Source organism: Anabrus simplex, chromosome 1 (genome assembly GCF_040414725.1).
Source record: "Anabrus simplex isolate iqAnaSimp1 chromosome 1, ASM4041472v1, whole genome shotgun sequence".
Taxonomy (NCBI): domain Eukaryota; kingdom Metazoa; phylum Arthropoda; class Insecta; order Orthoptera; family Tettigoniidae; genus Anabrus; species Anabrus simplex.
In genome coordinates this window covers 1,179,604,219-1,179,622,030 of record NC_090265.1, presented here as the reverse complement: position 1 = coordinate 1,179,622,030, position 17,812 = coordinate 1,179,604,219, and the positions used below count along the sequence as shown (strand labels likewise).

The 17,812-nt window shown below is 37.8% G+C and overlaps 1 protein-coding gene across 1 annotated transcript in view; it reads right to left on the bottom strand.

Moving 5' to 3' along the window:
* The window catches only part of cdm (importin-13-like protein cdm), a 168,834-nt gene that overhangs the window by 142,513 nt on the left and 8,509 nt on the right, over positions 1 to 17,812 (bottom strand). The window contains exon 3 of the mRNA XM_068228660.1: positions 12,320 to 12,472. Within this exon, the coding sequence (XP_068084761.1) occupies positions 12,320 to 12,472 (153 nt within the window). The remainder of the gene's footprint in view (positions 1 to 12,319; positions 12,473 to 17,812) is intronic.

Below are 17,812 nucleotides of genomic sequence, written 5' to 3'. Positions count from 1 at the left end.
AATGAACAACAGTTGTTTCCATGAGATAAATATGTGAATGCCAACCACTGCCGAGAGAACAAAGAAAGGATTGATGCACTGGCCATGAAAAGAGATAATATGATTAACACAGTGACCAAGATCAGCTGAGGAAATAAAATATGTTAATATGTGCAGGTTGAAATGTGTCTGCTGGTGGCGTTTTAAGAGTGTTTTTGTAGTATGTGTCTGACTGAGGGGAGAAACTCCAGCTGTTGTTGAATAATTTAAAGGGCCACTGTGAGGAATTTAGCCTGTCAGCTAGCAAGAGGGAAACTGGGTAAGTGAACTAAACAGCAGCTTGTATAATTAGGAAGGGATGTCATAACTATAATAGTCATTGCTTGGACTGATGATGAAGCCCAGCTGACCAGCCATCGAACTAAAGTAGTAAGGGTTTGTTACCTTGCACCTATTGCAAACTATCCACTTCATGTCCATATCGACATGACAATCTAACAATCAAAGAAATATTTAGCCACATTTATTTTCCTTTGGCAATTTTATAAAATAATTAATAGTACATGTTTCGACTGCTTTGCAGTCATCATCAGCTACATTCCTAACTAGATACAAAGAACACAAAAATGTGATCAGATATAATCGGCATTCAGCCTTCGGAGAGCACATATACGACAGTTCACAACATTTCAAAGACATCAACACGGATCTAAAAATCTTGCACTTAAAAAAAATGACAGTAAATTCTCGAATACTAAGGAAGCCATCGAAATTTACATCACGAAAAAAGATAACGAAAACCACCTGAATGAACATACTTTTTTTTAAATTCCCCCCTATTCACCTTACTTAATTAACATCTGGGCAAAATAAAGGTTTTCAAGGTCCACCTTTTCAATACAATAATGTTTTGTTGTGAATTAATCACATGTCATAAGGGTAGTAGTTTCAGCACCTGTAATGTGCCATCATCAGCCCTAGATGCAATTTGAACAATTATATGCACATACCTAAAACAACCTAAAACACATTTTAAAACACATTCCTAACATCTATGATGGTACATGAAATGAGTTAAAATTATGGTACAATTTGAAATGCTGCAGTATAAAATTCTTATAGCGACTCCGTCATAAATTTTGTGTAATATTGTGTAGTCCAGGCTGTTTATGTCCAGGTTAAGTGAAATCTACAATATTTATGTTGTCTATTTGAGTTGGCACTTGTTCACTTAAATTAGGTGGTTCCAAAGAAGTTGAATTGGTCTTATGGAGATTGTAGTGTGACTTGAGAGTGAGATTCCCACTTCAATTTGAAACCTTGAGCAGCATGTTTAACATTTGTCTGACTCCTTCCGTCAGTCCAACACATATGTTAACCATGCTGCTCAAGGTTTCAAATTGAAGTGGGAATCTCAATCTCAGGTCACACCACAATCTCCATAAGACCAATTCAACTTCTTTGGAACCACCTAATTTAAGTGAACAAGTGCCAACTCATATAGACAACATAAATATTGTAGATTTCACTTAACCTCGACATACACAGCCTGGACTACACAATATTATAAAAAAATTACGATGGAGTCGCTATAAGAATTTTATACCGCAGCATTTCAAATTGTATCATAATTTTAACTCATTTCATGTACCATCATAGATGCTAGGAATGTGTTTTAGGTTGTTTTAGGTATTTGTATATAATTGTTCAATTTGCATCTATGGCTGATGATGACACATTACAGGTGCCGAAACTAGTACCCTTATGACATGTGATTGATTCACAATAAAACATTATTGTATTGAAAAGGTGAACCTTGAAAACCTTTATTTTACTGTAATCCCACTTCAATATGGAACAATATGATTATTTATAACTATTAGTGATCTGGACAACATTCACACTTAGACATTAGCGATTAATGAATCCCACAGCAGGTAATCTCTGACTTGAAGGTCTGGAATGTGGGTTAGGATATTATTATCTGTAGTAAGTGCACTTGACTTGAAACTTTGAGCAGCATGTTTAACATTTGTCTGACTCCTTCAGTCAGTCCAACACATACGTTAACCATGCGGCTCAAGGTTTCAAACTGAAGTGGGAATCTCAATTTCAGGTCACACTACGATCTCCATAAGACCAATTCAACCTTGCATGCTCTGGACGATCTTTTATAGATTATCAAATAACACAATTAACTAACAGGAACACTCCTAACACAATGTAATAATAATAATAATAATAATAATAATAATAATAATAATAATAATAATAATAATAATAATAATAATAATAATATTAATAGTAAATATGAGAAATTATAAAATATATGTTTCAGGTAGTCAGAATATGAGTTAACATTAAAAATAACGTCTAATAGGTACACTCTATCTCAATACCTAATTTATTAAACCCACATCATAAACTTGGATGTATTCATAATACATTATTACTAGAAGAAGATAGCTGAAGAAAGTTTCACAACGCTCCACCCCTAATCCCCCCCCCCCCTCTCTCTCTCTCCAGGTTGCAGTTGCTAGCTTTAGGATGAAGGTATCAACCTGCTCTTCTTCAACCAATAGGAAAGATCCACATCATTACTCGTGCCCCTCCCCTCCTCTGCCCCTTCCCGAGGAACTGTTAGCTAAGCTCAAAATTATTCGGCCAGGCAGGCAAATTACAAAGACAAAAAACTCAAGTCGCTTAAAATCAAAATCATGAACATTGACAAATCAATTACATTTAATAAGAAATGTCTAGAATTAAAGCTTGTTCCTAAGTACATACCCATAAAAGCTAAACCTACAAAAACTTCTGCTAAAATATCAACATCTCAATCAGAATTATTAAGGATCAGAAACGAAATTAAATTCGCGCACATAAAGAAACAGGAAATCAACAAACAAATTATACAAATCCATTTAAACCTAAACAACTTCTGGCACCACACACAACGGACATCCTACTCCAACTTTTTACACAATTACATTAAAAAGGAAGCAATCAGGAAACAGAAGGTCATTGACATTAAAATACATAACCTAATGATTAAACAGAAAAATTCAGAAAACAATAACCACAACAAACTCGCTAATTTTCACCCTAGATTAATTAACAGATCAATCACTACATTTTCAAAGAATGAAATAAATCTGCGATAGAAAGGACTCAAATTCAATTGTCAGGAATGACATAACAAAAACAAGAGAAAACACCTCATCACTGACGTAGAAATTGCTTGTGACAAAATACCCTCTCCACAAAGAGAAATAATAAAAAACGTAGCCACAACGAAGCCCTAAAATTAATCACACAAGAAATTTCCACCAAAAAACCGAATTGTGCCACTCAATATTCGGCATTAAAAACAGTAAAGAAAAAAATTAAAAACAAATACCTTATCATCACGGAAGCAGATAAAGGTAACTCAACAGTCATAATGAAGAAAGACCAGTACACAGAAAAAACAATAGAAATCATCAACAACAACGGAATTCAAGAACTTCAACGTGACCCTACAAATAAATTTCAAAACGAAATAAAACAAGCTATATTTTCACAAAACAAGAAAAAGCCTTACCATAAAAAATCCCACACTCCCCACACTAAGATCCCTCCCCAAAATCACAAACAATCGTGTCCCATTAGACCAATGGTAAATTATTTAAAGATGCGCAAAGTTACAATTTAAGCAAACAACTCAACCGAATTCTAAAAGGGAAAATTTTGCTTAAAGAAGATAGATCAATTAAAAACAGCCTAGAACTAATTAAAGAACTAAATAAACATAAAATAAGAGGGACCACACGTATGACATCCTTTGATATCACTAACATGTACACCAACATACCAATAGATGAATCCATCAAAATTATCGAAAATCTTAAAGAAAACACCTCTCTACAAGAAACCAAAGAAATTATTATTCTTAGTACAATGTAACATCAAAATTGCTCTTTGCATTCAACGACAAAATCTCTTGCCAAAAAGAAGGGTTAGCCATGAGCTCACCATTATCAGGTATAATAGCAAACATTTTTCTGAATAACTTCGAAAACATCTTCTTAATGGGCCGGTATTCAAAAGGAATCTTACACTGGAGCAGATATGTAGATGACGTCATATGCATATATGATAATGACATCACTAATGCACACCAGTTATTAAACACACTAAATTCTTTACACAAGTCCATCAGGTTCACAACGGAGCCAGAACTAACAAGAAAATAAACTATTTAGACATCACAATCAGCAGGAATAATGACAACCTATCTTACAAAGTATACAGAAAGCCCACTCAGATGACGCACACTATTGACAACGAGTCGAACCACCCATACACACACAAAATAGCAGGAATTAATACAATGATACACAGAGCTATTTCCATACCAACGAGCACAACAGATTTATCATTAAACAAATCGCAAAAGAAAACAACCACCCTCCAGGCACACTAGATAAACTATTAAACAAACATAACAAAAATCCCCGGGAAAACACCACACATGACAAGGAATAATACGTGGTTCTCAACTACGTTAACAAGAACGCATACAAAGTAGCTAATATTTTCAAGAAACAAGGTTTAAAAGTAGCCTTTAGAACGAGCAACACACTACAGAGACACATCAGCAAGTGCAACCTAAACAAAAAAAGACCCTTTCTCAAAATCCGGAGTCTATGAACTCAAGTGCCAAGAACCTAACTGCAATGCCACATATATAGGTCAAACAAAACATAATTTCCAAACAAGATACAAAGAACACAAAAACGTGATCAGATATAATCGGCATTCAGCCTTCGGGGAGCATATATACGAGTGTTCATACCATTTCACAGATATCAACACAGATTTTAAAAATTTACACATCGAAAATAAAAGTAAATCTTTGAATATAATAGAAGCAATCGAAATTTACATCACAAAAAATGCTAATGTAACCAACCTAAATGACCATACACACTTAAAAAATTCCCCCTTCTTCGCTCTACTCACATAACATCTGGACAACACTTACTCATTAAATTAGCTTTTATCATAATAACAGCTAATAGATATTTTCTATTTCAATTCCTTACTTTATTTACCTTAAATCATTAACTTGCTTTCATCCATATTACATAAAAATTCATTATAACATGAAGTAGGTTAATAACCTTCTCTCCCCTCTCCAGTGTTGAAAGAAGGTTCCACAGCACTCCACTCATTCCGCCCTATTTCCCCCTTTCCTCTCCATAGTACAGTATACTAGATTTTAACATCCAATAGGAGGGATCCACAACGCTTCACGCGCCCCCTCCCATGCTTCCTCTCCCCTCTCAACGAGAAGTGTGCTATACCCAAAACTTTCCATTTGCCTCTCCACGGCCACAGTCCTTAAATAGTGTTAGGTGACAACGGACTTAGCATTGGCAGTCTAGATAAGTACAGAAGTTTTTCATTATAATAATACAAAGTATATTTTGTCAATACTGGTTCATATTGTCACTAAACTCTCTATCATTGACAAGTTTACATGACATAAACAATACTGTGCATATATAAGCATGGTTTAAGTGATTTGACAGAATCTGAGGATGTTCTTGTAGAACGAAACATGTCATTCTTTGTATAATAGTAAGTACTTTTACAGGTATGTTTATAGTACTAGAATTTATATTGAAATGAAATGTCGTATGGCTTTTAGTGCCGGGATATCCCAGAACGGGTTCGGCTCGCCAGATGCAGGTCTTTCTATTTGACACCCGTAGGTGACCTGCGCATCGTGATGAGGATGAAATGATGATGAAGACAACACATACACCCAGCCCCCGTGCCACTGGAATAAACCAATTAAGGTTAAAATCCCCGACCCGGCCGGGAATCGAACCCAGGACCCTCTGAACCGAAGGCCAGTACGCTGACCATTCAGCCAACGAGTCGGACAGAATTTATACTGAAACTGCCATGTGTTTGACAGACTGAAAAGTTTTTGTTACATGTAACATAGTCGACACTGAAACGTATGGCTTCATTCTTAACAAACGTTAGTGTTTTCATATTGTTGTAACTTTAACATGAGTCTTTTCTAGTTTCCTAATGTCCATCTTATATTTCCTTATAAGCTTCATTTTTGTAGAAATATTTGCATCCGTTTATCGAAGTGGCTACTGGTGAAAATACATGAATGCCTATTTTGTCACAGCTATTCGTCTCTACCAAACATACTTCCCATGTAGCAAAACTATTTTACTGGATCAATTTTGATTCAACCAATCTTTATTGTGGTCTTGATTTCTCCAATGTTTTTCCTTATAACCATAATTTTTGTTCTCTTCTTTCACTGTTTAAGAGTCAGATGGCACTTGCAATTCAATTCTTTTCTTTTCTGAATCTGAAACTATATGATACAAAGTATCCTTATGATACAAAGTATTCTTTCACTACTGATTTTCATTCCTTTTATCTGCATGATTTCAGTATATTCCTCAATTAATGTACAAAAGAAATAATGAGAGAGGGGTATATTGGACTGTTACTCTCTTCTTGATTCATTGTAGAAACCAATACAATAGTACAGAAAAAATAGGAGAAACTACATCAAACTTGAAGGAGTTACAAGCTCTTCAAAACACAAAAAGTTTAGTACAAATGTGTCAAACGCTCAAGTAAATTAAGGAAAAGCCATTCTCTTTTAAGACAAAATCACCAAGTAAGAAGAATAAAGTTACCCTTCAGAGAAAATATGAGTACTTCCTACCTCTTGTGCACTATGATTATTATTTTATAGAAGACATAGCAAAGATCCTCCAGAAAATGTCCTTAGAATTGGATCAAAGGATGGCTAACATCTGAGCTCAAACAATGATGAACTTTACCAGTCTTTAAAGAATGAATTAGAAATACCAATGACCTTAAAATGAGAACTCTGCAGTCGCTTAAGTGCGGCCGGTATCCAGTATTCGGGAGATAGTAGGTTCGAACCCCACTGTCGGCAGCCCTGAAAATGGTTTTCCGTGGTTTCCCATTTTCACACCAGGCAAATGCTGGGGCTGTACCTTAATTAAGGCCACGGCCGCTTCCCTCCCATTCCTAGCCCTTCCCTGTCCCATCGTCGCCATAAGACCTATCTGTGTCGGTGTAACGTAAAGCAACTAGGAAAAAAAAAAAATGAGAACTAGAATACAGAGAAGAATTTTGATTTACTCAGAAAGGTAATATTTTCATAAATACACATTTATGGTTAATATAAAATTATTTAAATGAAATCATTGTATTGCTAAAGTACTCTGTTCATTTATATTTAGCAATAAAACCTGACTCTCAGTTAACTGATCATAAAAGGATGATGATATTTATTACTGTTATGAATTGAAACCTCCCCTGCGAATCATGTGACCTTGCCGTGGTGGGAAGGCTTGCGTGTCCTAATGAAGCAGATAGCTGAGCCGCAGTTGCAACCATATCGGATGGGTATCTGTCGAGGGACCAGACTAACGAATGGTTCATCGAAAGGGGGGTAGCAGCCTTTCAGAAGATACAAGCGCAGCAGTCTAGATGATTGACTGATATGGTCTTGTAATAACACTCGATATGGCTTAGCTGTGTTGATACTGCTACACGGCTGAAAGCAACAGGAAAATACAACCATAACTAACTCCCGAGGACATGCAGCTCTCTATGTATGAATGTTGTACTGATGATGGCTTCCTCTTGGGTAAAATATTCCGGAGGTAAAATAGTCCTCCATTCGGATTTCCGGGTGGGGACTACATTAGAGGGGGAGATCATCAGGAAGATGGATACTGACATTCTGCGAGTCAGAGCTTGGAATGTTTGAAGTTTGAATCATTGTGATAGGATAGAGATTCTGAAAAGAGAGATGGATAGAGTTAGATGTAGTTGGTATAACTGAAGTACATTGGCAGGAAGAACGGGATTTTTGGTCAGGCGACTACAGAATTATCAACATCAAATCAAACAGGGGAAATGCAGAAGTTGGTTTAATCATGAATAAGAAAATAGGGCAGCCGGTAAGCTACTACGACCAGCATAGTGAAAGAATTATTGTCGTCAAGACAGACACCAAACCACAATAGTGCAGGTCTATATGCCTACTAGTTCAGCAGATGGTGAGGAAATCAAAAGAATATGTGAAGAGACAGAAAATATAATACAATATGTAAAAGGTGACGAGCATCTAATTATGATGGGAGATTGGAATGCAGTGGTGGGCCAAGGAAAAGAAGGTAATACAGTAGAATTCGGATTGGGACAAAGGAACGAAAGAGGAAGTTGGTTGGTTAAATTCTGCACTGATCATAATTTAGCCCTTGCCAATACTTGGTTCAAACACCACAAATGGTGGCTGTATACATGGATGAGACCTGGATTTACTGGAAGGTATCAAATAGATTTCATTATGATTAGGCAGAGATTCAGAAACCAGGTGTTGGATTGCAAAACTTTCCCAGGAGCAGAAGTGGACTCTGACCACAACTTGTTGGTCATGAAATGACATCTGAAGTTGAAGAAATGGAAGAAAGGAAGGAATGCAAGGAGATGGGATCTAGACAAGTTGAAAGAAAAGAGTGTAAGGAATTGCTTCACAGAACATGTTGCACAAGGACTAAATAAAAAGGCTGAAGGAAGCACAATAGAGGAAGAGTGGATAGTCATGAAAAATGAAGTCAGTAGAGCTGCTGAAGAAATGTTAGGAAGTAAGAAAAGATCAGCTAAGAATCAATGGATAACTCAGGAGATACTAGACCTGATTGATGAACAGCGAAAATACAAGAACGCTAGAAATGAAGAGGGCAGAAAAGAATACAGGCGATTAAAGAATGAAGTGGATAGAAAGTGCAAGGTAGCTAAGGAAGAATGGCTGAAGGAGAAGCACAAGGATGTCGAAGGTTGTATGGTCCTAAGAAGGGTAGATGCTGCATACAAGAAAATCAAGGAAACCTTTGGAGAAAGGAAATCTAGGTGTATGAATATTGAAAGCTCAGATGGAAAGCCACTTCTAGTAAAAGAAAACAAAGCAGGAAGATGGCAGGAACATATCCAACAGTTGTAACAAGGTAAAGATGTACAGTAGAACCTCGACAATTCGAAACCAGTTAATTCAAAATGCCGCCTAATTCGAGGAAGCTCTCGTTACTGGAAACAAGACGTACAGTTTTGTACATTATTTAAATTGTTATTCGTAAATAATAATGTTATATGTTTTACGTCCCACTAACTACTTTTTTTAAGGTCTTCGGAGATGCCGAGGTGCCGGAACTTAGTCCCGCAGGAGTTCTTTTACGTGCCAGTAAATCTACCGGCAAGGGGCAATTGTTATTCGAAATACGGATAATTTGTAATTCGAAGTACAATGTCGGCCCCATTACCGAAATTCAGACTTTTAATTCAAAACTGCCTTTACATTCTAAAACAATAGTATGTTACAGAGTAATTTGAATTAAAAATTTATCCACGTCATGATAGAAAGCGTCTTCTGGAACGCGCAGGGGTAGCTTTCTGCACTTTCACACACTTTGCTGTGTCTACAGTGTGCTTCATAACTGCTAAGTTCGAGTGAAATCGGAATTCTTTTGTATTCAACGTTTTAAGGAACGTCGTAATATCATGCAGCAGGCAATGTGTGGAGAAACAGATTCTGCGAACACTGGTGATGCAGACAGTTGACAAAAAAGCGTGGCTCATATAATTTAAAAAAAAAAAAAAAAGCATTTGCACAGGGGAACCAGCATAGTTTAACCTCGACTTTGAATCATGTGTTTTTTTTTTCTTTTGCTGCGTGAGGTTATGTTTGTCAGTGATTTATCCAAGTGCATTATTTGAACATTGTGAAAGCACCTTGTTGGATACATTTCGGAAATAGTTTTTTCCATGGCATTTGAAAGGTTTAAACTGTGATTCAAGGTGATTTCATGCATTAATGGGTCTTAGAATACTTTGTGACGTGGCAAGTGTTTACATTTCTGAAATACGAGAGAAGTGCCATGGCAGGAAATCGTACAAGGATAGAGTGACTGTATTGTGTTGTCAAGCAGAAGGAAGCGAGAGACGTTCCCCTCATCATAGGAAAGTTTGATTAGCCACGATGTTTTAAGGGCATTGGGTACTTTCTGTGCAAGTACAGGGGCATCTAAAATGCATACAGTACAGTAATCCAATGAATAAAGCACTTGCATATGGGAGCCAGCATAGATTTCTCCTCGTCTTTATAGCATGCTTCTTTTTTTCTTTCTTTCTCTCATTGCGAGAGGTTATGTTTGTCAGTGAGTTATCCAAGTGCATTTAATTTGAAAACTCTAAATGCACTTTCTTGGATGCATTTTGGAAATGTTAATTTTTTTCATGGCATTTGAAAGGTTTAAACTGTGAATCACGGTAAATTGAATGCAGTAATGGGCCTTGAAATATTTTGTAACGCAGTAAGGGTTGGCACTTCTGAATGACGAATTGGTGGTTAGTTCGAAATCACGTAATTCGAAGTCCGATTTTTCAGTCCCAACGACTTTGAATTAACGAGGTTTTACTGTAGAAAAGGCTGTTGATGCTGATGAAATGGGAGAACCAATTTTGAAGTCAGAGTTTGACAGAGCTGTAAGAGACCTAAATAGGAACAAGGCACCTGGAATTGATGACATTCCCTCTGAATTACTGACTGCCGTAGGAGAAACCAGCATGGCAAGGTTATTCTATTTAGTGTGTAAGATGTATGAGACAGGAAAAGTGCCATCTGATTTTCGACAGAATGTTGTAATACCTATTCCCAAGAAAGCCAGTGCAGACAGTGTGAAAATTACCGCACCATTAATTTAGTATCTCATGCCTGCAAAATTTTAACACGTATTATTTACAGAAGAATGGAAAGACAAATTGAATCTGAGGTGGGAGAAAATCAATTTGGCTTCAGAAGAAATGTAGGAACACATGAAGCAATCCTGACTTTATGTCTGATCGAATTAAGAAGGACAAGCCCACGAACATGGCGTTGTAGATCTAGAAAAGGCATTCGATAATGTTGATTGGACCAAGATTTTTTAAAATTCTGAAGGTGATTGGGATTGGATACTGAGAATGAAGAATTATCTACAAACTATATTTAAATCAATCTGCAGTGATAAGAATCGAGGACTATGAAAAAGAAGCTGCAACCCAGAAAGGGGTGAGACAAGGCTGCAGTTGCCCGCCCCCCTGGCCTCCTTTTTTTTTTTTTTTTTCAATGTTTATATAGAACAGACAGCAAAGGAAATCAAAGAGGAATTTGGAAAGGGAAACACAATCCAAGGTGAGGAAATCAAAATCCTGAGATTTGCTAATGATTTCGTTATTTTATCTGAGACTGCAGAAGATCTGGAGAAGTTGCCGAATGGTATGGACAGAGTCTTGGATGAGGAGTACAAGATTAAAATAAATAAGTCCAAAACAAAATAATGCAATGCAGTCATGAGAAGTCAGGTATGCAGGAAATATTAGATTCGGAAATGAAGTCTTAAAAAGAAAGTGGATGAATATTGTACTTGGGTAGTAAAATAACTTACGATGGCAGAAGTAAGGAGGACATAAAATGCAGACTAGCACAAGCAAGGAAGAGCTTTCTTAAGAAAAGAAATTTGCTCACTTCAAACATTGATATAGGAATTAGAAAGATGTTTCTGAAGACTTTTATCTGGAGCGTGGCATTGTATGGACGATAACTAGCTCAGAAAGAAAGAGAATAGAAGCTTTTGAAATGTGGTGTTACAGAAGAATGTTGAAGGTGAGATGGACAGACCGAATCACGAATGAAGAGATACTGAAAAAATTGGTGAGAGGAGCTCGATTTGGCTAAATCTGATGAGGAGAAGAGATAGAATGATAGGACACGTCTTAAGACACCGAGGACTTGTTCATTTGGTTTTTGAAGGAAGTGTAGGCAGTAAGAAAGGTAAGGGTAGACCAAGGTATGAATATGACGAGCAGATTAGAGCAGATGTATGATGCAATAATTACATAGAAATGAAAAGGTTAGCACAGGATAGGGTGACATGGAGTTCTGCATCAAACTAGTCTATGGACTGATGACTCAAACACACAACATGAAATGAAAGCAGCTTTCACAAATGCCTCTGTTTAGGTATATTGTTCAGAGCAATGGCAAATAGAAAAGAGTGAAACATTTAACTCTCTAAGTTATCTTGATTTGTTAGAAGTCACCCAGATAAATATTATCAGAACTAAGCTTGAGAAGATTTATACAACAATCAACAATAAACTGCAGCTAGGAAAGATTACATGGAAGGAAATTAATAAATAATTAAACAAATAATAGCACATTCCATATGATTAAAATAAAACCTACCTCTTCTGGAAGAACAGTTAATATCTCTAGCAAAATCCATGCTGTACGTTCAGGTGGAACTGAAGGCAAGTTGGACGGCTGTAAAGTTGCCAAGAGTTCGTTGATGGCATTGGGCCAATGGACGGGAATGGTCTGTAGAACATAGGCTGAAAGCTAATAACAAAATAGCATTAAATTTGATGCCGTAACCTTGTAAAACAACTCAACAACACATTACTGGTGTTTCTGGGATATTTTCAGCATTAAACTCCATAAAAATATTAGAAAATATATTTTCTTGAGCGTCTTACTCCATTTTGAATACCATGTAATGGTTTACAATGACATGACCGTTGGTATCATCATCATCATCATCATCATCATGTAGTAATACATCAACATCTATAATTATCATAGCCAAACAAAGAATATATGAGAGTTAGAACTATCACTTCCTTCCATTTCTTTCATTCAAATGACCTCTGAGTAAGTTGACCCACTGAGGAGTGGAATTTCAAGCCACTCTCTCAGCCATGCCAGCAATAGCAAGTACAGTCAGTCTCCATGCAGCATATTCACAACAATCTGGAGTCCCAAAATATCAGTCACACTACACACAGTTGAGAGTGGAACGTTACTTCTGGGGCAGTAACATTCAATGTGAATACTGATATTCGATTTTAGTGCCTTTATTTGTAATATAAAAAATTCTCAATTTAGGTAAATCTACATTGTCTATTGAACAAGATGGTTAGTATTTCAAGGGGCCAAACATCAAAGTCCCTAAAATACATAGAGAGAGATAAAGACTGTTGGAAGAGAATGAGAAACTAAAGTCACCATATTTGAAGATATTTAGAGCAGCTCACATCATTTTGAATATAAAATAACAAAGGCAGAACTTGAAAATGTACCTCAAGCCAATGAATGACAATTTATAAACGAGGTATCACTGATCCTAAATACCTAGAAGAATATGACTGTTATTCTGGTAGCAACTCAGTACATATCATCCTCCAAACTCATTCTGTTAGTTCTCGGATTATCTTTGAAGTCGCACAAAAAAGTGTGCTGAAGATGTAAAAGCACTTTTGGATGTCACTTCCAAGAGACTATTCCCTTACTTAAGACGCTCATAGACCCATGCAACAAAATAGCTAATTTCCAAGTTCCTGAAAAGGCTTAAGAAGCACACCAACAGGTGGTGATCGAGCTAAGAAGTGTCCAGAAGCAGCGAGGTACAAAATAACAAGAAGATGGTCTGAGTACCTGTACACTATGTAAAGAACCCATAGGGTTCATGACAGTAAAGGTGGCACAAGTGAACTGGCCCTTGGTTACGTCAGTGTGCCTGCTACATCTGTACCTGCAAAATTGTTTTATTCTGCTGAACAAATTATTCCAATCAAAGGTCATCCACACATGCAAGATGAACTGAAACCCTGATACTTTTGAATAAAAATTCATTCCTTATAAGATCTGTTGCTACCGGGCAAGTTAGCCATGTGGTTAGAGTCGCGCAGCTGTGAGTTTGCATCCGGGAGAATAGTGGGTTCGAATCCCACTGTCAGCAGCCCTGAAGATGGTTTTCCGTGGTTTCCCATTTTTACACCAGGCAAATGCTGGGGTATGAACCTTAATTAAGGCCATGGCCACTTCCTTCCAACTCCTAGGCCTTCCCTATCCCATCGTTGCCATAAGACTGATCTGTGTCGGTGCGATGTAAAGCAAATAGCAAAAATGATCTGTTACTTGTAACAAAGAGCACTAATGGTACTCTGTGTTTAAACACCATGTATCATGTCTAATTATGCTAATGTTAATGTATACCTGAAGATATAGAACTGAGATCATTTGTGTACTTTATTTGCATAACTGATGTCATCTAAACAAGCTTGTAAGTTATTAATAATATACTTTTCACTATCAGTGAAAAATGTCCAATATTATGTGAAGCTAGACATAAGGTTTTGTTTTGTCAATTATCCATATTCAGTAATAACCTACACTCTACTGTCATGAACATTACAGAGTTACATATTTGTACATCATTCTAGATTAACTGAGTACTGACATCATAGAAACTCCTCCAAACAGAACAGCTCTGTCCCCATTACTACCCTGTACTGCTTCTCCAAGATTAGGTCATATACTCATTCTAGAGTGCAGGCACCACTTGCTCCGCTCATGACAGTCGGCCACCAAGGGACAATGAAGCAGCAGGCGGCTTCACGAATACGGTGGAGAGACTTGCAGTAACCGTATGGAAATAATGCTACCATACAAATTTGTTTGTGCATGTTATTATTATTGCCAGTCCCACCATCTAGGGGTAGCCTGCCTGCCTCTTACTGCAGACCCTGGGTTCGAGTCCCAGTCAGGTAACGGATTTTTACCTGGGTGATCTGAAGGCTGGCTTGATGTCCAATCAGCCTACAAGATTACAAATGAGGTGATATCTGACGGTGAGATAGTGCCTCTGGTCTAGAAAGCCAAAAGTAACGGCAAAGAGGATTTGTTGCAAAGACCGCGCGTCACTTTGTGATGATGATGCTTGTTGTTCAAAGGCGCCTAACATCGAGCGTCACTTTGTAATCTGCAGGTTTTTGTACTGAACAACGGTCACTTGGTAGACCAAGGCCCATTAAGGCAGTAGCATCAGGGGGTTTAGATTGGTTGTAAAATGGCAGGGGTGGTAAATAAACACACAAAACTGGTATCGTTCAAATTCTCTGACTAGGATTTATTAACTACTACTGTACTAATATTGCTTACACATTATACACACCAGGACCACACCTTACACTACACAGTACACACAATTACACCAGATGTTCTCTCTCCCCAACTCAGTCACACTGACTGTAAACTCTGATGATATAGATGTTGATTCCCACAGATAATATGAAATATTTGTCCTGAATGAGTAAATTTATAATACCAATTTAATGGTCTGTTATTGGACATTATAAATTTTCCAGCTAACTCATTCTTGGTTGCCTGCGTTTCGCCCCTATGTGCTAAGTTGGGCTCATCAGTTGGTACTTAGCACACCCACCAAGATGCATGGCTAGTGCATACTGTGTAGGTCACTGCATAGGCTACTGCTGGTGGCTTCAAGTAGCCTATGCAGTGGCCTACACGGTATGCACTAGCCATGCATCTTGGTGGGTGTGCTAAGTACCAACTGATGAGCCCAACTTAGCACATAGGGGCGAAACGCAGGCAACCAAGAATGAGTTAGCTGGAAAATTTATTGTGTCCAATAACGGACCATTAAATTGACTGTACACTCTACCGCTTAATAACTTGAACAATTACATTACACTCTCTCGCACTACTGTCAGTTCCACAATTATTCCCGCTGTATGCTATCACAGCCCCATAGTTCACAGCTCACACATGATACTGCCTCACAATCCTGTACGCTGAACACTGTACGTACACTCAACAGACTCTGTTCACTGCCCCTTGCCGACTTCTCTCACACTACACCAAACACACACATTCACTCACAGCAGCTGGACTCAAGAGACTACACTCCTCGACGACAGACAGAACATTCTTGGTTGCCACCTTTCGGGTAAATCCTATACGAGATTGGTTTGCGCATATCCTGGCTAGTGACACGAAAACCACTGGTCTGTCATGTCAGGGGTGCTCAGCAAAGAGCATTCTGATTTCTGACAAAGTAGCGTTACAAAAATATTGCAAAGTTTCGGCTGGGAAGACTTGGGAGAAAGAAGTCGAGCTGCTCAACTAAGTGGTATGTTACATGTAGTCATTCTCACTGTTGGTCAGTATTAAATGTTACGTTAAGTCCAAATATTGTGTGTATTTATTAAAACCAACTATTCCATACAATGTAATTACATTCACATTCAATATGCAACAGGTAATTGAAAAATGTAATTACATTGTATTGAATAGGTGGTTTTTAATAAACACACACGGTATTTGGACTAAAGTGGCATGTTCGAAGCTGTCAGCGGAGAGATGACATGAAATGACATTAGTAGACAAATAAGTTTGAGTAGTGTCTTTAAAAGTAGAAAAGATCACAATATGAAGATAAAGTTGGAATTCAAGAGGACAAACTGGGGCAAATATTCGTTTATAGGAAGGAGAGTTAGGGATTGCAATAACTTACCAAGGGAGACGTTCAATAAATTTCCAATTTCTTCAAAATCATTTAAGAAAAGGCTAGGAAAACAACAGAGAGGGAATGTGCCACCTGGGCGACTGCTTAAATGCAGATCAGTATTGATTGATTTGAACAGGATGATAGCCTTCATTCGACAGAGAGAACGCTCACTGCACTGCTACACTGAACCAGTGAACTCTGAACTCTTATCAGAACACTTGCACGCAGTACTGAGCCTCACACACAGCACACTGACTCCTCAACTCAAAGTGAACCCAAACTGAATCACTTGAGCTTGTCTGGCCCGCCTGAAGTAGCTGGATGAAAGAACACTGCTCTTTGCTGATATGAATTTAGCAAGGTATCACTTCCAAAATTCAACACAGACATATTTCATTACCAAACAGGTAATAATAAAAAGTCAAACAATAATGAATGACTGTTAGTTATGCTCTGTTGTTGTTGTTATTATTTAGACCAATGGTCTGTCATGAAATATTGGCTCCGCAACCAAAGCCACAAGGCTTATTGCCGAGCACCCCTGACGTGACAGACCAATGGTTTCTGTATCACTAGCCAGGATGTGTGCAGACCAATCTCTTATAGGATTTACCTGAAAGGTGGCAACCAAGAATGAGTTAGCTGGAAAATTTATCATTTCCAATAATGAACCAATTAAAATGGAAGACAACAGCTGACTAGCACCGACGAATTTCGTTGATTCGAACCTACAGTATATTGAAACTTTAAATGACGTCTAGCTAAACACCGGCTGAACAATGTTTAGGTAACAGAAGATCGTGCTTGAATTAGATGTTGTTTAAGTAGATGTTGTCTAAGGCTTAAAACTAGTCATCATTTCTGCAATCAGCCCTTAGTCTTCTTCCCCTGCTGTGCTCATTTAGGATTCCCAGTCGACACAAGCTTCTTTGTGGTCGAAGGCTGGGTGGTCCCCACCTTCTAGCTTTTACTTTTTGTGGCTTTGCTCAAAGGAGAAACAGCTGCCTTGGGCGCAGTGATCTTCACAGGTGTTGGTGAAGCAAATGATAAACTTGGTAGACTCTGTGCTATCATGCTGAAGTCTAGTGTCTTCGCAGGTAAATTCGTAGAATTAAACTTATGGTACGCTTCCTGGTAGGAAAGACCATCCAGTGTCTTGATCTGCTGGATCTTTTTCTCACCGAGACAGACGGGACAGTTTCTATCTTGAGGAGAAATAAGGCCAAGGCAGTTAGTGCACCTGTAAGGTGTGTATTATTCTGCATCATGAGCTCCTCTTCCACATGAACCACACACAGACTGATTCGAACAAGATACCATATCGTCCCCACTCTGGCAAACTAGCGAAACTGACAAACTAAGGAATCTGT